The sequence below is a fragment of the Nicotiana tabacum genome, chromosome 22 (assembly GCF_000715075.1).
Source record: "Nicotiana tabacum cultivar K326 chromosome 22, ASM71507v2, whole genome shotgun sequence".
Lineage (NCBI taxonomy): Eukaryota > Viridiplantae > Streptophyta > Magnoliopsida > Solanales > Solanaceae > Nicotiana > Nicotiana tabacum.
The window spans coordinates 18019608-18046092 of record NC_134101.1 but is presented as its reverse complement, the minus strand read 5'-3'; the positions used below and the strand labels follow the sequence as shown (position 1 = coordinate 18046092).

Below are 26485 nucleotides of genomic sequence, written 5' to 3'. Positions count from 1 at the left end.
AAGGCGCAGCGAAATGCTTCAGGCCGGCCAGCCTCGCCGTCCGATGGAGTGGCACCTTCATCGCCGTCAGCCTCGGCGGCGCAGGAAGAGAATGAAATGGTGGCGATTCATCCAATTCCTAAGCTCTCTGATTTCTACGAGTTCTTCTCTTTCTCTAACCTCTCTCCGCCTATACTAAGTACGGTTTATTTCTCCCTTTCGATATTCTTCTCACTTCAATCTGAAACTTCTAGAATATTATCGTGCATTTCTTCTAAATGCGCTATTTCAGGTTTGAAAAGAGTTGATTGTAACGATGCTAAAACAAGGCGAGATGGCGATTATTTCGAATTACAGGTACCTTATTTTCTTTCTTTTCTTCCGGTCTTGCATTTGTTCGGAATTTGATGATGCCAAAACTCTGTGCAGATTAAGATATGCAATGGGAAGACATTACAAGTGGTTGCAGCAGCAAAAGGTTTCTATACATTGGGGAAGCCACTTATGCGAAGCCATTGCTTGGTTGATCTTCTGCAACAGCTCAGCCAAGCTTTTGCTAATGCAAGTACCTTCATAGCCTTACTATGCGTTGCTTACATCACTCGTATAATTTGCAATTTTTTCTTGTGCATCAAGTTCTCTTTTCACTAATGAAATTAAATTGTCCTAATTATCAATCGCATTTGCCATTTACACGTGATTCATCAATGGTATCTAATGGCGGGACACCACTGTCATTAGGTCAGTACCTATTTGATTGATAATGATAGCATGTTGGGACATACATAAGAAAGAGGATATAAGAACAATTGCATTCATCTTTTTATCGGCTTGATTAATCAGTACTAACAGTCTTAACTCAGAAAATTGATATCACTTGCTATTTCACTAAATTGCTTTGAATTTGTGACGTCTCTTCTGTTAGCGTACATTAATCTTTTTTTGAATAAAAGATTGGTTTTCCTTTGCAGGCATATGAATCCTTGATGAAGGCCTTTACAGAACATAACAAGGTGACATCTTGTTTATTGTGAATAAGCTTCAAGGGTAAATGAAGTGGTATTTAACTGTGTGCGCAAATTTTTTTCTATGTTGCTTGTTTTCAGTTTGGTAATCTTCCATATGGTTTCCGCGCCAACACATGGCTTGTCCCTCCATCAGTCGTTGATTCTGCGTCAAACTTCACTCCCCTTCCAGTGGAAGATGAGAGTTGGGGTGGCAACGGCGGAGGTCAGGGAGGGAACGGAGAGCATGATCATAGATCATGGGCTACAGATTTTGCAGTACTGGCAAAGCTTCCTTGCAAGACTGAAGAGGAGAGGGTGGTTCGAGACCGAAAGGCTTTTTTGCTTCATAATCTTTTCCTTGACGTCTCTATTTTTAAAGCTGTCTCAGCCATATACAAAGTCATGGATTCTACTTCTAGGGGTACCTCAAATTGTGCTTTGGGTTCAGTACTCTCTGAGGACTGCATTGGTGATTTGTCTATTACAGTTAAGAGAGATTTCGGCGATGCTAGCCTGAAAGAAGCCAAAGTTATCGGCAGTAGAGATTTTAATGAATCTGCTGAGGATGTCGCTCAAAGAAACTTAGCTAAAGGGGTAACTGCCGATGAAAGTGTTGTCATACATGTAAGTTACAAGCTGACTTATGAGAGATTTGGAAAACCCTTATATAGTTGTAGTATGATTTTCCTTTCCTCCTTTCTCCTTTATTTATAAGCAGGGACATGGTCCACCCAGGGGGAAGTGGGTATAAGTAGGCATTGCATTATTTATTTCAGTGTGAACATACTCTTTTCACCTCCTGGAGACCCCCCCCCCTCCCTGCTGTTTCCATGATGTTATTTATGAGTTGGGTAACATCTTTAACTTCCAACTCTTCTCTTTCAAGCACCCTCTTATTTTACTTTTCTGGTTTCATATGACGTGCATAGGATTGATGTAAAAGTTATCTGTCAACTCTCCTGTCCTGGGGGATCAATAATCATGGTATCCCAATTGGTTGGCTGCCCGTAGGTCCTGAACTTCTACCTTGTTGGTGGGGTTGGATTTCCCATCTTATAAGCCCCTTCCCCTTCTCCTGCCCCTATGTATAAATTTTATTTTTTTTTCAAAAAAAAAAAGGAAAAAGAAGAAACTGTCCTATCTTTTTGCTGTCACCAATTATTTCATTTCAGGAAGTTGAAAGGATATGTTTAATTGGACAGGATACATCCTCATTGGGCATGGTGTCAGTGCGACATTGTGGCTACACTGCAATTGTGAAAGTTGTTGGTGACATTAAAGTGGATAAGAGTCTGCCTCTGGATATCGAAATCGATGATCAACCAGATGGGGGAGCCAATGCACTCAACATCAACAGGTTTGAGAAAAAGCAATAAACCTATATGAACTTTTATATGGCGGGTGATGGAAGACTAAGAATTTTATCGTTAAGAATATACTTAAGTATAGGATCATTAATTTATCATGTTACCACAGTCAAGCAGTTATACGTGTATCGTTTTTTTTTCCTTTCTTTATTTAATTAACTTTTCGTGCTTTTATGAAGAGGACAATTCATATAGTTGGGAACCAACACCATGTTAAGAGTTTGATTGGAGATGACAAGTTACATGGGTAATAATATCAAAATTCAAAATTGAGGTTGTGAAAGATAAGTCACATTGGCCAATTGATGTCAATGTTTAAATCTAACGGTTTTTTTATTGAGGATTCACTCTTCTTTAGGACTATGTTAATGGTTTTCTTTGTGCTTGCTTCTAATTCTCTGTTTTAACCTTTTCCAGCTTACGCCTTCTGCTCAACAAGCCAATGACTGCTGGTTTTTCTGGAGGTGGTCAATTGCCCCAGTCTGATTTGGACGACCATGCAAATTCAATGTCTTTGGTCCATAAAATCATTAAGGATGATTTGAGTAAGCTAAAGGGAATGGATGATAAATCCAAAGGGTCCATCAGATGGGAACTTGGTTCTTGTTGGGTTCAGCATCTACAAAAGCAAGAAACACCATCAGAGGACACAATTGGGAATGATGGTAAGGCTGAACCCATAGTTAAGGGACTTGGAAGACAGTTTAAAATGCTCAAAAAGAGGGAAACAAGACCAAGTACTGTAAGTTCCATGGATGACAATGAAGCAGATGATGTGACAGCCAGCACTCTGAACGCAGAAAGTGGCTCGACGGAACTTAGCAATGGCAAACCAAAGTGTGAAACTGAATGGAGGAGATTTGTCTCGCAAGAAGCTTACCTTCGTTTGAAAGAAAGTGGAATGGATCTTCATCTGAAGGTATAATAGCACAGCTTTTATATGGAACATCCTTATGCTATAATGTGATGAAAAATTGATGTGCAAAGGGAGAGGAGAGGAGAAGAAGGAAAAGAGAAATAGTGAATAAATAAGACTGTTTTCCTTGGCACATAATTATGCTAAAATGTGCACCTATTGTTCTTTCTCAAGTACTTTGCTAATTGCCGCAGAAGTGTTTAGTCATCTTCCCTTCAAACAATAGCCTTCATTATATGACCTCCGCACATCTTGTATCTTCTTACTTCAAATCGTTCATGATATTACTTAAGAAGTTCTGACTCGGCCAGAATTCAACATGTCATTGAATTCTCAAGCTAAGCTGTTCAATTGCCATCTTTTGAGTGAAAGGGAGAAAGAGTAATAGGAATAATTGTTGAGGAAATAGAAAGATTTTGTCAGTAGCATTCTTTAATATTATCACTCACAGTACTTATAAAAAAACATTATCACTCAGAGTTAACTGACAAATATGCTTCTTGTTACAGTCAGTGGATGAACTTGTCGAAATGGCACACAAGTATTATGATGAAGTTGCTATCCCGAAGCTGGTAATGCTAAATATTGAATGTATTTCGGTAGTGAAATCTTTGAAATACGTGAAGAGAAAAACTAATCTCTAATTCTATTTAGGTTACAGACTTTGCATCGTTGGAACTTTCTCCAGTTGATGGACGCACCCTTACTGACTTCATGCATCTTAGGGGTTTACAAATGCGTTCTTTGGGTCGTGTGGTAAGATTCATTTCCTCATCTATCTCGAGCTTCAGGAAATGAAAAATGTTGATGTCTTCTTATGAACCTGATGCCATTGCATAATGTAGGTTGAACTTGCAGAGAAGCTTCCTCACATACAGTCGCTTTGTATTCATGAGATGGTTACTCGAGCTTTCAAGCATGTACTTAGAGCTGTCATTGCCTCCATTGACAATGTAGCCAACTTATCAGCTGCTATAGCATCATCCTTAAATTTCTTGTTTGGGTCCTCTACCACACAAGACAGTGATGAAAACCACATTCTCAAGATGCAATGGTTAAGGGAATTTCTTTTTGAAAGATTCAGTTGGAGATTAAAAGATGAATTCCAACAGTTGAGGAAATTGTCGGTCCTCCGCGGACTTTGTCATAAGGTACTATAAGCGTGGCTGCATTTATTTAAGTTTACCATTCAAAGTAAATAACTTTAGTTTTATTTCAGGTTGGATTAGAGTTGATTCCAAAAGATTATGATATGGAAAGCCCATATCCCTTCAGTAAAACTGATGTTATCAGCGTAGTGCCTTTGTGTAAAGTAAGCCTTTCTGCTTCTACCCGTTCCTTTTGAACTTCATGAAATGACCTGAAATGTGGCTTGATTTAATTATTATCTTCTTTTCAGCATGTTGGATGCTCTTCTGCTGATGGACGGACTTTACTAGAATCATCTAAGGTTGCCCTTGACAAAGGGAAGTTGGAAGATGCTGTAATGTATGGAACAAAGGTACAAATTATAAAATAACAGTATATGCTTACTCAGAAGTCTCTGAAGTCCATCCCTCAAAGCGCACAGATTTTCTTTGACCTTATCGGACACAGATTTACTTTTGTTGCTTGTGTATTTACTTGAAGGCCCTGGCAAAATTGATAGCTGTATGTGGACCCTATCACCGTGCCACTGCAAGTGCATATAGCCTCCTGGCCGTTGTCCTTTATCACACTGGAGACTTCAATCAGGTAACATAAAGTTCGGCGCTTGGCTTTGATGAATTAAGTGGCATGTAGCATAAAAGTATGATTTTTCCTCCTTATTTTCATATCTTGCTCGTTAATTATCTTATTCCAGAACTAAGTTCTTAAAATTTAATCCAAGTATGTAGCTGATGAAAAGTTTTCAAGTTTAGCAAAGGTAGTTCAAGGAAGAATTATCAAATATCGATGTTTGACAGACGATTTCGGAAGTACTCCGAATCATCTGTTTTGTTTTTCCAATTGTGCGAGCTCCCACAGTCAGCTTTTTGGATTTCTCCAATTCATGAAAAAAATTTACTTTCTTTTTTACCTTTCGTTCACTTGTGTATTCCGTATGCATTTGCATTTACTGACAAAAAGAAGAAATGCAGACTCCCCGGATATACAGAATTGCAGAATATATGATTATAATCTGTCTGAATGATTATTATTGTTATTTAGGCAACAATCTATCAACAGAAGGCATTGGATATCAATGAGAGGGAGCTAGGACTTGACCATCCAGATACAATGAAAAGTTACGGGGATCTTTCTGTATTCTACTATCGTCTCCAGCACATTGAGTTGGCTCTAAAGTGAGTGAGAAAAGATCCTCTCTTTTCTAGTTGGTCATATTTTGAAACCAAGACTTTCATGTCTTGCTCAACCTTTTGATTCCAAATCTGTTAAACTATAAAAATTGTTATAAATATTGTAATTTTAGGATGCAGAAGATTCCTCCGTCTTGTCTCACTCATTCATTCATTTTTCATTCTTGTTGAAGTCTTGACTGGTCTTACTATGTTTAGCTGTTCATTCATTTTGCTTATTTACTTTGATAACTGGAGCAAGTTCATAATTGATTTTCAGGTATGTCAACCGAGCCTTATTTCTTCTTCACTTTACATGTGGACTATCTCATCCAAACACAGCTGCTACATACATAAATGTGGCTATGATGGAAGAGGGCATGGGAAATGTGCATATTGCTCTTAGATATCTACATGAAGCCCTTAAGTGCAACCAAAGATTACTGGGAGTAGATCATATACAGGTTTCTCTCTCTCTCTCTCTCTCTCTCTCTCTCTCTCTCTCTCTCTCTCTCTCTCTCTCTCTCTCTCTCTCTGTTCTCATATTGAACATCAGACATATAAAGTCATTATCAGAATGTGTGTGCGCATGTGCATGTGATACCGATAATCATACTACGATATCCTTTTACTAGGTTAGGTGCTTGTGAAAATATTCTTTGCTTTTTGACACCTTTTAGCAGCTATAGTTTTGTTAACTCTGTTGTTGCCTCGGACAGACTGCTGCCAGCTATCATGCCATAGCTATAGCTCTTTCTCTCATGGAAGCATATTCACTGAGTGTGCAACATGAGCAAACTACATTGCAGATTCTTCAAGCAAAACTAGGAGCAGAGGATCTCCGTACTCAGGTGTGTGCAAATTTAGCTACTGACTCCCTCTTTACTAATAGTTACTACTATGGCTCTACAGAGTATTTCATTTCTCAGTTGTTTCCGGAATGCTTCAACATGAGTTAGATGTTTGGGTTGGCCCATTGAATTTTTCCCCAGAGCTTGTTGATATCACTATATCAAGATAAACTATGTATTTTTCTCTCAGAAAAAAACTGGAACTTCTTTGGAATGGAAAGAATCCATCTACAAATTCTGAGAGGCTAAAAAATAATGATGCTCCAGATAGAACTCTCTCTCTCTCTCTCTCTCTCTCTGCATTGTGGTGCTTTCTTTGTAAACGTATTCAGCAAATAACATACTTGCCTTATCTTTTTGTTATGTTGGGCATTTCCCAGTAAGAATGAGGTCTTTTCTTAGTAGAAGATAATAAGCGACTTGACTCTTATTAAATCACCAATCTGTTGCTGCATTTTAAAGTTGGAGAGTTACATGTGCATTATATATATGTAGGATGCTGCTGCATGGCTTGAATACTTTGAATCAAAAGCCCTAGAGCAGCAGGAAGCTGCAAGAACTGGAGCTCCAAGATTAGATGCAACCATTGCTAGCAAAGGTCACCTCAGGTATTGAAACTTTACCTTTGAATTGGTGTTACTCGGGCTTGAACTATATGCTTGCGTCTAAGGAACCAAAACTCTTACTTTCTGATGTAGCGTGTCAGATCTATTAGATTACATTAGTCCTGGCCAGGGTTCAAAGACCATTGAAGCACAGAGGAAGCGACGTTCAAAGGTAGTTCATCACTCAGTATAGTAGTATATGCTCTTCTTACTTTTTAATTCACTGAAACTTCTTACATTGAGAGTAATTCAGATAGAGCTGCAAACTTTTTCTGTACATTTAACTTAGAAGTTAGTCTTAATCCCATAATCTCAACTGTAAGTTATTTAGGCATCAAAAAGTGAAATGATATTGGAGCTCGACTTAATGGGGAAAATCTAGTCCTGATACTTCAGCACACGATCCTTAACCTCATAATTAGGTGACTCTACGAACACAGATCCTGGGAAAACCTCCTTTTTGGGGAGGGAAGGGATAATTTTGGCTGTGGTCATTTTGAGTTACCGATTATCATTTCTTTCTCAAGCTGCCAATTAATTCTGTTACTCTTTCCTTCTTTATGGCCTCTTAGGTGTTGCCAGTAGATGATCAATCTCAAAAAGGACAGCATGATGGAAGAAGTAACAACCCCTTGGATCATGATGTTACAAAAAATCCTGCGACTGTAGTAGAAGTTAACAAGAAAGAAGACGACTCAGAGGGGGTTGCTACTCAAGAACTTGAAGGCAGCAATAGCACTAAAAATGAGGAATCAGTGGAAATAAATGAAGAAACTAGCTCTGATGAAGGGTGGCAGGAAGCGAATTCGAAAACGCGGACGGGGCATGGTAGTGGCAAGATGTTCAACCGAAGGCAACCAGGTCTTGCCAAGATCAATACAAACTTGGAATACTTTTTCCCCCGGGACAGCAGTTCCAGGAAAGAAGTTACTTCACAGGGACAAAAAGTGGCATCTAAGATTGGTTTAGGTGAATTTTCACCTGTAAAGCAACTAAAAGCTGCTAGTTTCAGTTCTTCTGAAAAGTCAACCAAACTCTCAGCTAAAATGACTGTTGCCGAAGTTTCTCGCACATCAAATATCACTGTTCTCTCTCCTCCTGCCTCTCTTGCTACCATGGCTTCCAAATCCTTATCATACAAAGAAGTAGCAGTGTCGCCACCAGGTACGGTTCTAAAGCCTTTATTGGAGAAAGTAGAAGAATTAAATGAGGATAAAACTGATTCCCAGATCTGCGTTAGTCCAACTGAAACATCAGAAGAAGATGGAAAGCAGTCGGTGACCATAGAGGCTACACCTGCCAATGATCGAGACGGACAAGGAATCCATGAAGACGAAGGCCAGATAAGTGGATCTGAGTCAGAGAAATCTTCCCTGGAGCCTGAAGGTGTTTCATGTTCAAGTAATGAGGAAATATCTTTACGATCAAATGGGAGCAAGCTATCTGCGGCTGCTGAACCATTCAATCCAGGTGCCTACCATTTGACCAATATGCTGATTTCTGCTGCTGTGACCAACGTCTATGATGTTAGAGCCAACCAAGGCATGCTTACTGAACCAGTGGGCTTTCCATCAATTGCTGAGAGAGTTCCTTGTGGTCCCAGATCATCTTTGTACCACAGGACAAGCCATTCTCACATGAAAAATGGATATGTGAATTACCAAAGTCCTGTTGCTGAAATAAGCAGTTATGATTTTCCAAGAATCATGAATCCACATGCACCTGAATTTGTTCCAAGTAAAGCACGGCCGACGAGTGCTGCAACTGAAGATTCAAGAGTAGCTATTGATGCTGATTCTTCGACAGGGTTGAATAAGTCGGTCACAATAGTTTCAGCAGAGGAGAAGATTGATAAAAAGGCTACAATTGACGTCAGAAATGCTAGATCAACAAAAAGCAGACTACATGCTGAGAGGGAAGAGCTAGCTAGGCAAATACAAAATAGCTTCATTGTGAAGTCAAAACAGAACACTTCAGATGGCCCAAGTGAATTTCCAGTTAGTACAAAGAAGTCTGAGTTCTTAGTTAGCGCTGCTAAAGCAAGTGCAGATGATAGTGCAACTAAATTGCAATGTGGAAGTGAAGGGAAAAAAGAACTTTTGACAGAAGCAAATAAATATAGCGGGGCAAAGACAGTTGATGTAAATAAAAATAAGCACGAGGATGGAGACGGTTTTTTGCCTGTGATAAAGCGTAGAAGAAACAGGCGACAATTTGCCCATGGAATAAATGGGTTGTACAGTCAGCAGTCAATCTGTGCTTAAGTACATTGAGGAAGGTGATCTCAACTACGAATGCTTCAACTTCGGACAACCTCCATAGGCAACTTCTTCATAATTTGACACTGTAGAAATGTGGAAGATAAACTGCAGTAGGACCAGTAATAATTTCTTATAATTTACTACCCTGAGGGAGGTTGCTTATCTCGTTCACCTAAAATAAAGGAGGAAGAAAATGAGACGAGGATAGAGAGTGGATCAAGCTGATAGCAGATCTGGAGATGCAATTTTTGATAACCAGCAGTTTTATTCAATTTTGTGCAGTCCTTGCTGGTTGTTTCTTTCTCCATTTTTTTTTTGTTCTTGTGAACCATTAAAATTTATCCAGCTTTATGTGGATAAGGTGCCCTTTCTTAATTAGCTTCCTCATGCTATTGTTACTTAGGAAAATAACTATAAAACAAATGATATTTTGTTGAGTAAATACCATAATAGTTCTTGCTTCTGGATAATGGATCTCGTTCAGTCTTTTTGAATTGTTGTTTTAAGATTCTGCTGATATAATAAGTTGATTTTTTTCGGTTAGGAGTCGTTAGATTAAATAAACAAAGATATTTAAACTAAAATGCAACTTTGTATAGTACAATGTCATAGTGTTTATTAATTCAACAATAGCCAAGATGATTGGAAATAGATTCCATATCCAAGATAAAAAGTCAATAATCATCATTACTAAGAAAGGTAGAATAGAAAAAGATTGATTCCAAGATGCCGGGGCCTGAGATAAAACGCACTTTTATTTTATGTATTTATTATCGTGTAAGAATTCCCCTATACTATTTACGTCCCACTTCAAGCATATACTACTCCCTTCGTTTCAATTTACCTGAACCTATTTCCTTTTTAGTCCGTGCAAAAAAAAATGACCTCTTTTCGTATTTGGAAATAATTTACCTTTATACACTGATTTATAGCCACACAAAATATATGTGCCTCATTTTACACCACAAGTTCAAAAGTCTTCTCTCTTTTCTTAAACTCTGTGCCCAGTCAAATGGCTTCACATAAATAAATTGAAACTGAGTGAGTATAACTTTTCATTATCCCCTCCATTAAAATATACTGTTAAAAGAACGCAGCCCTACAATAACTATAACTATAATAAGGAAAGTCACATATTAACTTTCCTCCGCATCCTCGGATGTTGTCTCCTGTCACTATAAAAGCTTCACTCACGGTCCACTCTGTTCCTCGCCGTGAAACTCGTTCTTCACTTTCCATTTTTATTTTTCTGTTGGTGGTTTCCGGCGAGTTCAGTAGTGCTAAGTATGGGGTCGGCTTTGTTGTCGGATCTCAATACAGAGATTGTAATTCCGATTTGCGCCGTCTGTGTCCTCGCTAGTACAATGGTACCTCGTATCGCTCGTGAAACTGTCAACCCAACACGGAGGTTCTTCACCGAAGAAAAATGGGTACAATGACAGCTTGATTGAAGAAGAGGAAGGTATCAACGACCAAAATGTCGTCGTTAAGTGCGCCGACATACAAAATGCCATCTCCGAAGGTAAAAATGTACTCTCTTTTAGATCAATTTTTATTCGTGAAAGACCTAGTTGTACTCATAGTTGTTGTCTATAGCTGTTCTTTTCCTATTCAATAGGTTTTTTATGGAGCTTAGCGTGTTAGCTGGTAAAGTGGAGTAAAATGAAAAAGGAAGTGCTAAATATTCGCTGTGTGCTTCTTTTGTCTTAGTTCAGGGACTCTGACTTTCACTATGATTGAAATCAGATGCCTTTATCGTACCTTTTGTTTAGATCATAATATAGGCAGAGTTCATTCTTTTTTTATAGTTGGTGCAGCCTCAGTACTGCTATCTGTGTATCCATCACACAAGTGAACATAATGATGAAATATTGTATGGTTGTGGTTAATGATTAATGATATGCTAGCCACTCGCATTGATGATTTCCTGGCAACTCCATGTCATTTGTAATCGGCCACTTTAAAAAGTAAAAGAAATGAAATGGCCAGTTCTTATAGTATATTTATGCCCTCGTCAATAATACTTGTTTTGATTAAGCAAACCCTTGTGATCATCTGAGGAGAAGCATTTTTAGGAATTGTCATGCTAGTGCTATGTGTAATGCAGCCCAGGGGGTGTTCTATGTATCATTTACTGCTGACTCGCCTTTATCATGTTTCTGTTTCCAATGTCTTTCCTTGTCTCCCTTTTTTTTTTTGAAGTAGCTTCCATTATCTCCTGTTTTCACTCTTTACTCGCACATATAAGCATTGGTGTAGATGACATCCTCTTGTTTGGACATAATATCTTTTGAGTTTACTAGTATCTAATACTAATGTGATTTGCTTATTGTGGCAGGGGCAACATCCTTTCTTTTCACTGAATATCAATATGTAGGTATCTTTATGATTGCTTTTGCAATCTTGATCTTCCTTTTCCTCGGCTCTGTTGAAGGCTTCAGCACCAAGAGCCAGCCATGCACTTACAACAAGGAGAAGATGTGCAAGCCAGCCCTTGCAACGGCCATCTTCAGCACAATATCCTTCTTGCTTGGTGCTGTCACTTCAGTTGTTTCTGGTTTCCTTGGGATGAAAATAGCAACGTATGCAAACGCAAGGACAACTTTGGAAGCGAGAAAAGATGTTGGCAAAGCCTTTATTACTGCATTCAGATCTGGTGCAGTAGTGGGTTTTCTCCTTGCCGTCAATGGCCTCTTGGTGGTTTATATTACAATTAATCTCTTTAAGCTATGCTATGGTGATGAATGGGAGGGCCTTTTTGAGGCAATTACTGGTTATGGTCTTGGTGGATCTTCCATGGCTCTTTTTGGTAGAGTTAGTAGTGGCGTTTACACCAAGGCTGCTGATGTTGGTGCTGACCTCGTCGGGAAGGTCGAAAGGAACATCCCAGAAGATGATCCCAGAAATCCTGCTGTAAGCTACACGATTTCTTCATGTGTAAACTCTGCTTTCCAGACGAGTACTCATCTGATAATTTTACCCTTCATGTCTTTGCAGGTGATTGCTGACAATGTTGGCGATAATGTTGGGGACATTGCTGGAATGGGTTTTGATCTGTTTGGCTCGTATGCGGAATCATCTTATGCTGTTCTTGTTGTCGCTTCCATCTCGTCTTTTGGAATTAATCATGAATTCACTGCAATGTGTTATCCCCTGCTCATAAGTTCTATGGGAATTCTTTTTTGCTTGATAACCACCCTTTTTGCTACTGACTTCTTTGAAATTATGGCTGTCAAGGAAATTGAACCAGCCCTGAAGAACCAGCTTATTATCTCAACTGCTCTTATGACAGTAGGAATTGCAATTGTTACCTGGACTTGCCTTCCATCTTCCTTTACTATCTTCAATTTTGGAACTCAAAAGGTTGTAAAGAACTGGTAAGTATCAAGTTCTTGTTTTGAAACTTTTTAGCTTTTTGATTAGACACCAATCTCCCAATGTGGCTGGATCAGGCCTGGCATTTTCTAATCAATCATGTTATGTTATGCATTTCAATTTCCATTTTTTTTCCTTATGTTTTGACCTTTTTTCATTTGGTTTCTGAATTTGCGCAGTATGGTTGTCTTTTTTCAGTAGAATCAGTATTGAACAATTATCGTATGTTGTTATTGCACATGCAACTGTTTCTATGCGTGGCTATTGGTCTTTGGGCTGGACTTATCATTGGATTTGTCACATAATACTACATTAGCAATGCTTACAGGTGAAAATTAGTAGTTTGTCTTCATACTGCGATTTTCTATTCTTGTTTCGAAGATGTACTTTATTGATCGCTTCATCTTATGTTTTTTTCCCGTTGTTTCTATTGCAGCCCTGTCCAAGATGCAGTTGACTCTTGCAGGACGGGAGTTGCAACCAATGTTATTTTTGGCCTTGATCTTGGCTACAAGTCTGTCATAATTCCTATTTTTGCCATTGCAATAGCTATCTTTGTCAGTTTTACTTTCGTTGCTATGTATGGTATCGCTGTTGCTGCTCTTGGAATGTTGAGCACCATTGCTACTGGATTGGCCATTGATGCATATGGACCTATCAGTGATAATGCTGGAGGTATAGCTGAGATGGCTGGCATGAGCCACCGGATCCGTGAAATTCCTGATGCTCTTGATGCAGCTGGAAACACCACTGTTGCTATTGGAAAGGTTTGTATCTTTTTTATTTGTTTTCCTCTCCTTCCTACACATGATGCTTGTCCATATTTACGCAAAAGCGTGGCAATAAATTTGTTTGGAAATCAGAATCTTGTCACAATGATGCATGTTGTATTCGATTTCTTTTTCGTTAATCGGATTTGTGATTAGAATTTCATCTTTTGCATTCTCATAATGGAAGTTTATTCAACATTTCTCCTTTTTGCTAACCCAGTATGGGCTCCTTCTTTCTAGGGATTTGCCATTGGTACCGCTGCACTTGTGTCCTTGGCCCTGTTTGGTGCTTTTGTGAGTCGGGCTGCAATTTCAACAGTCGATGTCTTGATCCTCAAGGTCTTCATTGGTTTGATTGTTGGTGCCATGCTTCCCTACTGGTTCTCTGCCATGACCATGAAAAGCGTTGGTTGTGCAGCTCTGAAGATGGTTGAGGAAGTTCGCCGACAATTTAATACCATTCCTGGTCTCATGAAGGGCCATGCCAAGCCTGATTATGCTACTTGTGTTAAGATCTCGACTGATGCATCTATTAAGGAAATGATTCCCCCAGGTGCTCTTGTCATGCTTACACCTCTCATAGTTGGGATTTTCTTTGGAGTGGAGACTCTTTCTGGTGCTTTGGTTTGTGGTGTTCAGGTATGATTGTTGATTTCATTTTCTGTTTGAGTGTGCTGTTTGCCTTTCTTTGAGATACTTTCTTTTGGAAGAATTGGGCCTAAATCTGCTTCTATCTGTCTCATTTTGTAGATTGCAATATCTGCATCAAACACCGGTGGTGCATGGGACAATGCCAAGAAGTATATTGAGGTAAAGAGCTCATATCTATGCACTGATTTTTTTTTGATTTTTTGTGAGACACTGTCTTTTAACTATTGAGTCTGTGCCAGGCTGGTACTTCAGAGCATGCAAGGACCCTTGGCCCAAAGGGTTCGGAACCCCACAAAGCTACGGTTATTGGGTGACACCTTTGGTGACCCTTTGAAGGACAATTCAGGTCCATCTTTCAATATCCTAATCAAGCTGATGGCAGTAGAGTTGCTTGTCTTTGCTCCATTCTTTGCCACTCATGGTGGTATACTTTTCAAGAGTTTTTAAGTAAAGAGTTGGGAGACTTACGGAGCTCTATTAGTTATTCCTTTTGTCACCAACCTTTCTACTCTGATTACCCCAAGCATGGGATTTTTGAGTTAGTTCTTAGCTAGTCACAGGTTTAACTTTTGATGAGAAGATACTTACGACAACACGACTAGTTAATTTGTGCTAGTCTTGAGATAGAGAGTCTATTAGTTTTCCTCATACGTCAGTAGACCTAGTTTTTCAGTTTTTTTCTGTAATATCATTATTCACGTTTAGTACGACGTTCTACCTTTATTCTGTTACACAAGGCAGGTTTCCAATTTTGTGCCTTTCATGTGTAAGTAATGAAAGACAGGTTTCTAAATGTTCAGTTTTCCAGTTTTGTCTGTAATGTCATTACTCACGTTTAGTACTACGTCCTAAACCTGAAAACAACCCAAGAAGAAAGAATTCTTAAAGAGAAATCAAGAACTTTGACATGGTAACATGCAACGAGAAAGAAACAAGAAAAGGATAACACAGGAAAAGGGTAACATAAGAAAACAGGCAAAGTTCTGGAAACCTGAAAACAACCCAAGAAGAAAGAATTCTTAAAGAGAAATCAAGAACTTTGACATGGTAACATGCAACGAGAAAGAAACAAGAAAAGGATAACACAGGAAAAGGGTAACATAAGAAAACAGGCAAAGTTCTGGAAACCTGAAAACAACCCAAGAAGAAAGAATTCTTAAAGAGAAATCAAGAACTTTGACATGGTAACATGCAACGAGAAAGAAACAAGAAAAGGATAACACAGGAAAAGGGTAACATAAGAAAACAGGCAAAGTTCTGGAATCCGGATGACCGGGGCTTTCCTGATACTTGACAATTTTATGAGTAATCCCGAAATATGTACTCATGATGCCGTAGTTAAGGATATTTGAGCTTGGAAGTTGAGATAAACTAAAGAAAGAAAACAAGAAAATGTTAATACTGCAACCTAAGCAGCTCGCCGGCATTGAACATTTACACGGAAGGTGCAATTTCTGGGCTACTTATGTGTTCTTTTCCCCTTTAAATGTGCTTATTATGCGTGCATCTGCGAAGATTTAACGTCAAAGGCCTCGTGAATTTGATATTTTAGACTGCTACTTTGTTTCCAGTAGGGTTTGGGCATCTTTTCTGGGAGACTGAATCCAGATTTAGAAGTCAAAGGAAATGCAAAAAATGTGTAGTACACTTTTGATATCTAAAATCCCGTGTGAATAAAGATCCAGACAAATAGGAATGTTTATTTCCCTTGATGAATCCACAACCAGATAATGAAAATCCAAACACACAATTTTTTGGTCATTTAAGAATTGTGTTCACCTGCTTAGTGTTTAGTAGATACGGTTGAGGCACAAAGTTAACATGCATGCTGCAAACATTATGCCATGTCTTACATTCAAGAGCCTTATAAAACCTATATGGAATGACTGTTGAGTACGAAGTAGAACAACATTTATGGCAAAATTACTGAATTTGTTCATAAAGTACAGAGACAAGCGAATACATTTTGCATGTTACAGTAAACAAATGAAAATGTGAATCAAATTTCTCCACGATAACCTCCAGACCCAAAGTAGTCCCTCCTTGAATTTGCAATTTGCTGGCTTCTTTGGTGGTCTAGCTTGGGACAGTGACGGATACGATGACCAAGCCCACCACAATATGCACAACCCTTTACTCCACTTGCATTTGTGATTTCTTCTACGTCTTCCATGGGATCATTGAGCTCTGCGAGGACTGGAGGGATCCTCTGCTTTGCTTCTTGCAACAAGTGTTTTAGATAAAGCAATGTTGTTTCGCTCTGGTTCTTGTTGATAAATGTGGTGGCAATTCCTGTTTTTCCACATCGTCCTGTTCGTCCAATCCTGTGCACATAGTTTTCAATTTCGGCAGGCATGTCATAGTTAATCACATGCTGAATATCAGGAAAATCCAACCCCTTTGAGGCAACATCAGTGGCAACTAAGACATCTTTCTTGCATGCTTTGAATGCCGCAATTGCATATTCTCTATCAGGACATCTCTTCTTCCTCTTCAAATGTTTCAGATTTCCCCTTGCGTTGAAGGATCTTTTGCGCCTCAATTGCCCTGCGCTTTGCCACTGGTATATAATCAACATAATCATCTTCCTCCTCCATCTCCTACAAGCACAATACTGTATAATAAGAACAACAGAAATAAAAAAAATCAAATCTTCCTTCCTAGTACAACGCACCAAAGCGGATGCAACAAAATGGGCGCAATCCTTAACATACAGAATCAGAAAAGCGTGAAAATTTGTTTGAAAAGCTAAAAAAAATACAACCTACCAAAGAACAGTATCTGCAGAGGACCCAAAATCAGAACAAACAACATAGTACATACAATATAATACAAAATAAAATGTGCAAAACCCCATACAGCGTTTAAAGCAATCAAAATCAAATATTCAGTAAAATCCCCAAATTTCAGGTATCCCAACTGGTAAAAATTCAATCTTTCACTAAAAAGATGAGAGAGCAAGAAGCTGCATACCATATTTAAGTGGTCTACCATCTGAGCAATAGCAAAAAAAAGTGACTAATTGCAGAGAAACTAATTTCAGATTCGGTAATTGCAGGGATCTAAATTCCAGCGACCGGACGGGGAAAACAGGTATGTTGCTGTGTTTAAGATACTACGAGGTCCGGTCTTCGTAATATGATTTAATTTCTGATGGAGGATGAATCAATTCCAGTTATTTATAGTATGTGACTGAATTTACGAAGCAAAAGATAAATAAGCCGAACATCTGAAAGCTAAAAAGGACGAAGAAGCCGACCTTATTTTGGTTTGGGCTATTTTGACCCAAAGTTGGGGGAAGTGCAGGAATAGCCACTTTGAGGACCCCTATTTAAGGTATAGCCGAGGTTATAAAACTAAGCAAATATAATGGCTTCAAATCAACTTCAGACTCGAGTGTTTGAAAATTTTATCTGAAGTTTTACTTTTTGCCTGAAACTTTTGTTTGAAGTTTCACCCAAATGTTTGAAGTTAGATAACCACTAAACATTAAAAAGTTCGCCTTAGAAGTAGTTAGATGAATTTTCTCACACATCACTTCAGCTCATTGAACGGACAAGGACATAATTTTTCATAAAAGAATAGCCACATAAAGGCTACTTGCGCAAATAACCCCACCCCCGTTTTTTCTTTCCAAATAATGCAAAATTACCAATAGTTTAGGGATATCGGTTATCAAGGGCCTTTGGCTCGAAATCTATTTAGAAATATTAACATATTAACCCAAATAGCCGCCCATCTAATTCTATAAACTAAAAATAGCAGTAGATGTATAATATATGTATAATTCATGTATAATATGTGTATAATTATGTATAATCAACATATAATCTATGTATATTGACTAGAAAAAGTAAATAGTGAATATGATCGATTATTTGTTTGGTTAAGAAGGAAGTCGTTCTTCAAAGAAGTAAATAGATTATTTCCACAACGGTAAGCAAAATTATAAATGTCCTCATATTAATCATTTTCTTTAAGATAATTTTCCTTGAAATTTTCACATATTTTTCCTTGGTTGTAACTTGTAAGCGAAAGTATAGAGCAAGATACTGTAACCTTTAGCTTGTAATTTATGTTTAGCTAACTAGGAAAAATAGTCTTTACCACTTCTTTGTCACTTCAATTCTTGTAAGGCAAAATATATCGGCCGTCCCTTAGAGTTGTTCACACTTTTCATTTTAACACTTTATCTTAAGTCAGTATCAATAAGACATAAAATACTAAATTTTAACACTTTATCTTAAGTCAGTATCAATTAGACATAAAATACTAAATTTTAACACTTTATCTTAAGTCAGTGTCAATTAGACATAAAATACTAACATGTCATTGCGCGTATATCACACCTCTTTTAAGAGCGTGAACTGCATATATGAGGCCATTGATGTGGGCCCGAACTACAGGTGGAAACAAAAGACATTCTTTTTAAAAAAAATCTTTTTCGCTTTTCATCTTCTAAATGAGACACTACCACAACTGTGCGGCCAACTTCCATCACATACCCACCGGCTCATCCAAAACCAAATTTAAAAAAATAAATAAAAATTCAGTCGTATTGCACCATGAAACCACCGAAACTCCTCCATGAAACACCATGAAAACCTCCATTAGATACACCTCATTTTTCTTTCAAAAAACTAGTAACAAACACCATTAAAATAGCCATCAAACCCAACTGAACCACCCCTAAAACTACCATGATACCACTCCAAAATAGCCTCTAAAACAACTTCTTTTCACTTCATTTCTCCACCAGTTTATCCACCGAAACATCATGCTTCACCACTTAAAAAAAGAGCATTAAAGGAAAGGATAAACGGGACCAACTGAATTGGCAGAAATCAACTTCTCCCGGATATGCACGATCGTAGCACTTCCACTGTCAATTTCTACATTGCCTTTGACTGTCTAGGGCAGTAGACCTGGGAGTGACAACTAATGTGGTAGCTGAAGCTAAGGCTATTCTTCATGGGTTGGAATATTGTGTGGAGCATGATCTTTACCCTCTCATACTGGAGACTGATTCATTGGTGATGAAGAAGGCGATAGAAGGGGAATGAGATCCTCCTTGGATAATTGCACAGGATGTGAAGAAAATTATAGAGATGAAGGACAACTTCAATGTGATCTTTCAACATGTGTTCAGAGAAGGCAACTCAGTGACGGATTTTATAGCTAACATTGTGTTCTCTTTTGCAGGTACATCTAAGTTTCATTCATTGTCTGAACAGCCTAGTGCAGGGAGGAGGTTGATCAATCTAGATAAATTTTAATCACCTAACCTTAGGTTTAGGATAGCAAAGAGAAGAACCCCAGACTGATGGCTTCACAGGATTGGACTCTCCACAAACCTGCATGTTTCTTTGTTTCATTCAGTATGCTATTAAGGTACTTTCCAATGGTATTAGCGTGGTCACATGCTCATTATGAGGGTGCTTTGATAATGTACAGAAAAATGCGATAAGAAGGTGTGGGATGGTATAATTTATCCTACTTCTGATATGTCCAAATGCTAAGGAAAATGCTGAACCCATCATATGGTATTTTTGGAGATTTTTGGATCATTTCTCAGTGGTATTAGCATGCTTTCATGCTCAATCTGAGGATGGTTTAGCAATGTTTAGAATGATGTCCACATTAAAGGTTCTAGTAGAGAAGGATCTGAGTTTACATGATCACAAAAAGACACAATTTCAAAGCCTGGCCTTTGCATTGCAAAGCCTGCTTAAAGCCAGCTCATTCCTGGCTTTTGCCTTGCAAAGCCAGCTCATGCCTGGCTTTTACCTTGCAAAGCCTGCCTAAAGCCAGATCAAGCTTGGCTTTTGCCTTGCAAAGCTTGCCTAAAGCCAGCTCAAGCCTGGCTTTTGTCTTGAAAAGCCTGCCTAAAGGTAGGCTCCTCTTCTACACATTAATTTTGATGAGTGAGCACATGATTAATACTTGGACAAAATCAGTCCACTGTCTATGGAGATCATATAGTAGATACACTTGGAAGACTATGCTGGCTTCAACTATGTGGTGGAGATGTTTGGAATTCATTTTAGTCTATGGACAGTATACCCTAGCACCTGGTGAGAGCTTGATAGGTGCTGCTTGGTATTTGCCAATGACAATTGGATTCACATACACTAATAGGAGAAGGAAACATTCAATTTATCATGTTGTAATAGCTAGTTCATTAGATTTTAGCTTTTCTATCTTTTTAATAACTAGTAGCTTCATGCAACTTCTATTTTGGTTTGGACATCTTATAAGCTTTGGACCCATTTTGGGATTTTATTTATATATTAGCCACCAGGCAAGTGCTGCAGAGTGGTATAGTTGCTATAAAAACAAAAGGCCTGGTTAAAATGTTCAAATAGAACAAACTTAAGATAAAATATCAATGTGAAAAGTGTGGACAATTTTAAGAAGTTGTCGATGTATTTTGTCTTCTTGTAATGTCTCTTATTTAACGTCAAAATCAAATACTTCTTTTATCTCAATTTATGATACTTTTCATTTCTCAAGAATTAATTTGACTAAGTGTCAATATAACAAAATAATAGTGCAACAACAATCCAATTATATCTCAATCTCAAAATTAGTTGGAGTCAATTATTTATGTAACGGAAAAGGGCCAAATATATCCCTCTACTTTCGTTTATTGTTCAATCTTATCCCCCGTTATACTTTCCGTTCATACATACCCCTGCCATCCAACAAAGTTCTATATTTACCCTAATTTTAACGGACATGACATGTGGATCGTCTAATTGAATGAACTAATCCCAAAAAAGAAAAAGGCGTAAAATATGACCCATCCGACCCGGTTCCCCTTTTTAAAATTTTACCTAAAATTAAAACTCATTTATCCACACCCCCTAATTTCCAATAAGTAAACATAAAGCATCAGATTTGGCGAGTAAAAAAAGGATCAAACGCTTGATCAGTGCTTTAAAAGGTATGTGCGTAAGGCGAGACGTCTTACATATGCCTCAACGAGGCGTAAGCCCCGAGGCACGGGGCGTAAGCCCCATAGGTATTTAATTTTTAATATTTTATAAAATAATTTAATGACAGTAAATATTTATAAAAAGGTAAAATTGCAAAAAATTGAAGAAAACTATAAATATATAAAATATATATTATTATTAAAGCGCGAATACAATATCATTTTATAAAAATAACCTTATAATATTAAACATAATAACTAATAATAAAAGGACATAACCGTAATTCTAGATATTAACCTTATAATTCTATTAGTATTAGGACATAATACTATACGTTAAAAATCCTACATGATCACCTTTAGGAATCCTATTAGTATAATTACTTTCGGGATATCAAATTCATATAAAATTGAACAAGTAAATATCTTTAGTCATGTAATCCTATTACTTTTAGGATATACTTCTTAAAAATTCCTATTACTAATTTAATTTAAAAACGTATTATAATGACCTATTACTAATTTAATTTGAGAATGTATTATATTGTCCAAATTTATTTAAAAAAATGATAGCTTATATTATTATAAAAGTATAAATACAATATTAATATAGCAAAATAACCCTAAAATATTAAGCGGAAGAACTCATAGAGAAAGGACATAACTGTAATATCCTATTTTTTGGACTACAATACCTTTTATGCTTAATTTTTAATATTTAAAGTTTTAAAATTAAAAAAAATTGTCTATTAAATTCCTATTAAAAATATGTAGGAAGGTTTAATAAATTTAACTTCATAAGAATCCTCCGTATTGATAATACATTACCACTCTATAATGTCCAATACCAAGAAAAAATAAAAATAATATTAAATAGACTGCATAAAGAGTTAAAATTGAGAAAAAGATACCCCACGTTAATATATTTTTTATTTATATTTAAACTATTTTCCCACTCAAATAATACTTTTTTATTAATTTTTCGTGTAATGTTGAAAAATAGCCAATTATTAAATAACAACTAAGAAAATATGTAAGAATATAAATGTGTGAGAAGGAGAAAAAAATGGTCTTAAGAGTCAATACCACTAATGATTCTACAAACATAACTGTAACGACCCGACCGTTCGTTTTGAGAATTTAAGTCCCATCCAGAGGCATAAGGCCCTAAACAGCTTCGTATTATGTGCCTTGACTTGCGTGCGTAGTTGATTTCAGTTACCGGATGATTCAGAGTGATTTGGGACACTTAGTCCCTAAAACGGAAGCTTAAGTCTTAGGATTTTGACTATAGTCGGAACTATGTGAAGATGACTCCGGAATGGAGTTCCGTCGGTTCCATTAGCTTCGTTGGGTGATTTTGGACTTAGGAGCGTGTCCGGACTGTAAATCCGAGGTCTGTAGCTGATTTAGGCTTGAAATGGCGAAAGTCAAATTTTTGGAGATTTGGACCGGAAGTGGACTTTTTGATATCGGGGTCGGAATGTGATTCCGAGAGTTGGAACAACTTTGTTATATTATTTGGGACTCGCTTGCAAAATTTGACGTCATTCCGGGTTGATTTGATAGGTTTCGGCACGGGTTTTAGAAGTTGAAAGATTTGAAATTTATAAGTTCGATTCATGGTGCGATTCACATTGTTTGATGTGATTTGAGACCTCGAGCGGGTCCGTGTTAGGGTATAGAACTTGTTGGTGTGTTTGGACGGGGTCCCGAGGTCCCCGGGTATTTTTCGGACGAGTTGCGGATGATTTCCATGGTTTTGGGGAGGCCTGAGTTATGGTGTAATCGCACCTGCGGACCCTGGGCGCAGGTGCGATGGTCGAGGTGCGAAGAATGAGGCACAGGTGCGGGAAGAGCTGGACTTGGCAGTCTCCGCAGGTGCGGAGAATTTGTGCGCATCAGCGGACTCGCACGTGCGGAGATGGAAGTGTAGATGCGAGAATTTGAGAGTTGGCCTGGGGTCGCAGGTGCGAGGAAGTTCCGCATCTGCGATGCCCACATATGTGCAGAAGACTCGTAGGTGCAGAGGTTGTGGGAGTTAGTGACTTCTGCAGGTGTGACTGGTTAGACCACATGTGCGAGAAATGATTGCAGGTGTGAGGATCGCTGGGCAGAAAGGGGTTGGAATCGAAGGTTATTTCATTTTCACTCCATTTTTGATTTTGAGCTCGGGAGAAGGCCATTCTTTGAGGTATTTTCAGAGGAATCTTGTGGGTAACGATTTCTTACTCGAATTTGGTTTTATTGCATTAATCTATAGTTGTTTTCTCCATTTAGTTTGGATTTTTGGGGTTGAAATTGAGAAAAATTGGAAGAACTTCTTCAATAAAGATTTCGAGTTTTGAAAGGGGATTTGGTGGTCGAATTTGAGTATTTCTTATATGGTTGGACTCGTGAGTGAATGGGTGTTCATATTTTGTGATTTTTACCTGATTCCGATACGTGGGCCCGGGTCGACCTTTTAGGGAAAATTTCGAAATTTTTGTTAAAATATTGATTTCATTAATTGGATGAGTCTATTATCATTGTATTCATGATATGCAATTGTGTTTGGTTAGATTTGGACCATTCGGAGTCGGATAATTGAGGAAAGGTCATTCTTACGGACTGTTTGAGCTTGGTTCGAGGTAATTATCTTGCCTAACCTTGTGTGGGGGGATTTTCCCTTAGGATTTGAGTCTTCTATGTTGATTATAGCTCGTGTGCACGAGGTGACGAGTGCGTGCACGAACTTATTTGTGAAAAGTTGGCCTTTTAGGGTTCTTAGGTCCTTGTATTCATTGAATATGCAGTTGTTCTTGTTATGATTATATATCTTAATTACTAGATTCACATCTACCTGCTTAATTAGAACAAATTACTTCATGATCCACTATTATTGTTACTTGATTCATATGTGCCTTAATTGAAACTGTTATCTCTTTTATAGTCATGCTATCTTTTCATAACTGCTTATCTTTATTTGGAATTTATATTATTTCATCCTATAATTATTCAGTCTTAATTGAGGTTATGATTATTTTTTCGATGTCATCCTTAATTGAATTGTTGAATATCCTTCGTAATTTCCTCAACCTTAAAAGAAGTAGATAGCCTATATCTTAGTCGGCTTGTTTTATTTGGCATTATTAGATTCGTCTTAGCTTCCTTGTTGTTGAAGTGTATATTGTGGGATTCGTTGCTCCACCTTAGTTTTCCCTTTGTTGAGCTGTTCACTTTACGCCTAGTATTTCAGACTGTGGTTATTCCTTGTGATTTGGTCCCACATTTTCCTGTGATTTAAAAGTTCTTGAGTTGATTTACTTGTCGTACTTTGTATTATTTCCATTGTTGTTTTTGTATTTGTTATTGTAATGCACGAGGTTTCTATCGAGCGGTTGTTGTTATGGGGTTGCACGAGGTTTCTGCCGTGCTATTGTTACTATTGATATTTGCACATGCGGCATGACAAGGTTGGATATATATATATATATATATGTATATATATATGTGTGTGTGTGTGTGTGTGTGTGGGTTGCGTATGTGGCGAGACAAGGTGGGAACATTATTATGCACATGTGGCGAGACAAGGCGGGCATTTATGTTACTATTGCACACGTGGCGAGACAAGGTGGGCTGTGTCAGGGATTGATTTGTGATGATTTATGGCCTGGGGGTATTCTTGTTGTTGATATTTGTGTAGTGGTATACGTACCTGTGTGAGCTTTATCTTGTGAAAGCTGTGAGAAAATATTCTACGTGTTGTCCGTTCTTCTTCTTCCTTATGCTTATTTGCTGGTATGGACTATGTTAGGACACTTGCACAAGCATACACGTAGTTAAGCACTCTTATCGGATAAGAGGTGTTCTTGATATTGTTGAGCATAGATGCTCACCCTTGTTTACTTGTCTTCTATGTGAGAATGGCTCTATTGGCACGTGAGTCGTCAGTGTGGTTATGAGGTATTATGAGGGCACAGGATGCCAAGTGTTAGGGTTCGGGTATTGAGACCCGTGAGTTGTGAATTGTTCGAGGTTCGGTACCTCATGGAGTTGTTGACTAAAACCTGATGTAAAAGCGGTTGTAATTACTAAGTTATTACTTGTCCTTGCTGTATTCGTGATTCCGGATTTAGGTTGTGTTCCATTCACTTTGTCTGCGTCATTTTCAGGATATTCCGCTGATACTTGTTGTTTCTTGCTTTAATGCCATTACTGTATTGTGAGCCATATTGCATAGTCTTTATGTAGACATCATACTTCTGTTATTCATGTACTTATATCTGTTCGGTTTGTTAGACCAGTGGGTGTCTTGATTGTTCCTCGTCACTACTCCACCGAGGTTTGTCTTGATACTTACTAGGCACCGTTGTGGTGTGCTCATGCTACTCTTCTGCACATTTTTGTGCAGATCCAAGTACTTGTTCGTTAGCTAGCTGTGTGGACTATTGTTGTGGAGACTCAAGGTAAACCTGCTGCTGCGTTCGCAGGCTTCGGAGTCACCTTCCAGTTTTCGTTTTGCACTATTTATTCTTATTTTAGGACAGTTGTATTTAGAAGTTTTCTAGCAAACACTCTGCAGAGCTTATGACTTGTACTACCGGTTTTGGGAATTTTAAGAGATTCTATTTAAATAATATTTTTGTTTTAATTATTGTTAGGCTTACCTAGTCCCTAAGACTGGGTGCCATCACGATAACCAATAGAGGAAAAATTGGGTCGTGACAATAATGATCTAAATGTAACGACCCGACATGTCGTTTTAAGAATTAACGCCCCATTCAGTGACTTAAGGCCTCGAGAAGCTTTGCAATATGTATTATGACCCGCGTGTGTGGTCGAGTTTGATTTTCGGAAGATTCAAAATTAAATTTAAAGAAAAATTCTCATTTTGAAGCTTAAATGGAAAGAGTTGACCGGAGAGTTGACTTTTGAGCAAACGACCTCGGAATGAAATTTTGATGATGTCAATAGCTTCGTATGGTGATTTCGAAGTTAGGCGTGTGTACGGATGTCATGACCCAATTTCACCTATAGGTCGTGATGGCGCCCAACACCATATCTAGGCAAGTCAACTAATAAATTAGACATATATCGTTAAAGTTTGAATCCAAGAAAATATATAAGATACCAAATTCTACCAATGTGTGTACCAAGACCTGGTGTCACAAGTGTATGAGTATCTAGTAGATTATACAAAACCTCTACTACTGTCTGAAATAAAAATAGACAGAATGAAAAATACAAGGAGAGACACTGGTAGCTGCAGAACGGCAGCTCACCACTATGCCCCTGGATAACGTGGGTATAAGACGATAGGTCCCCCACTAGTACTTGCCTCAGGTCCTGCACAAAAAGTGCAGCAAGTGTAGTATGAGTACGTAAACAACGTGTACCCAGTAAATATCAAGCCTAATCTCGAAATGGTAGAGGCGAGATGGCCGGCTTTGACACTCACTATGGGTC

At 38.0% G+C, this 26485-nt stretch overlaps 2 protein-coding genes and 1 pseudogene across 3 annotated transcripts; 2 read left to right on the top strand and 1 right to left on the bottom strand.

Moving 5' to 3' along the window:
* The first annotated feature begins 46 nt into the window (after positions 1-46).
* LOC107786647 (protein REDUCED CHLOROPLAST COVERAGE 3) lies at positions 47-9774 on the top strand. The gene is made up of 19 exons (XM_075244340.1): positions 47-178; positions 272-336; positions 409-540; positions 951-992; positions 1086-1610; positions 2189-2343; positions 2771-3272; positions 3779-3841; positions 3924-4025; positions 4115-4420; positions 4489-4581; positions 4669-4770; positions 4899-5003; positions 5460-5593; positions 5868-6051; positions 6307-6438; positions 6934-7046; positions 7137-7215; positions 7616-9774. The coding sequence occupies exons 1-19, from the start codon at positions 97-99 to the stop codon at positions 9305-9307; spliced, it is 4608 nt and encodes a 1535-aa protein (XP_075100441.1). The 5' UTR covers positions 47-96; the 3' UTR covers positions 9308-9774.
* Positions 9775-10451: 677 nt separating this feature from the next.
* On the top strand, positions 10452-14682 carry LOC107786646 (pyrophosphate-energized vacuolar membrane proton pump-like; annotated as a pseudogene).
* A 1307-nt stretch (positions 14683-15989) lies between these two features.
* LOC107786645 (DEAD-box ATP-dependent RNA helicase 35-like) lies at positions 15990-17376 on the bottom strand. Of its 2 annotated transcripts, none has more exons than XM_016608159.2 (2): positions 17074-17376; positions 15990-16714 (listed from the first exon to the last, which is right to left on the bottom strand). In XM_016608159.2, exons 1-2 carry the CDS (start codon positions 17092-17094, stop codon positions 16100-16102), a joined length of 636 nt encoding a protein of 211 aa, XP_016463645.1. In that variant the 5' UTR covers positions 17095-17376; the 3' UTR covers positions 15990-16099. The 2 variants fall into 2 exon arrangements, with proteins under 2 accessions (XP_016463645.1, XP_016463646.1); XM_016608160.2 differs by having other exon boundaries at positions 15990-16700; positions 17074-17371.
* Between the last annotated feature and the right edge of the window lie 9109 nt (positions 17377-26485).

Bases quoted from the DNA above. Each gene is read 5' to 3' on its own strand.
- LOC107786647 (XM_075244340.1), top strand. From the start codon at position 97: ATGGTGGCGATTCATCCAATTCCTAAGCTCTCTGATTTCTACGAGTTC. The intron at 179-271 runs GTACGGTTTATT...GCGCTATTTCAG, and splicing joins CCTCTCTCCGCCTATACTAA to GTTTGAAAAGAGTTGATTGT. The intron at 2,344-2,770 runs GTTTGAGAAAAA...AACCTTTTCCAG, and splicing joins AATGCACTCAACATCAACAG to CTTACGCCTTCTGCTCAACA.
- LOC107786645 (XM_016608159.2), bottom strand. From the start codon at position 17,094: ATGGTAGACCACTTAAATATG. The intron at 16,715-17,073 runs GTATGCAGCTTC...CTTATTATACAG, and splicing joins TGGTAGACCACTTAAATATG to TATTGTGCTTGTAGGAGATG.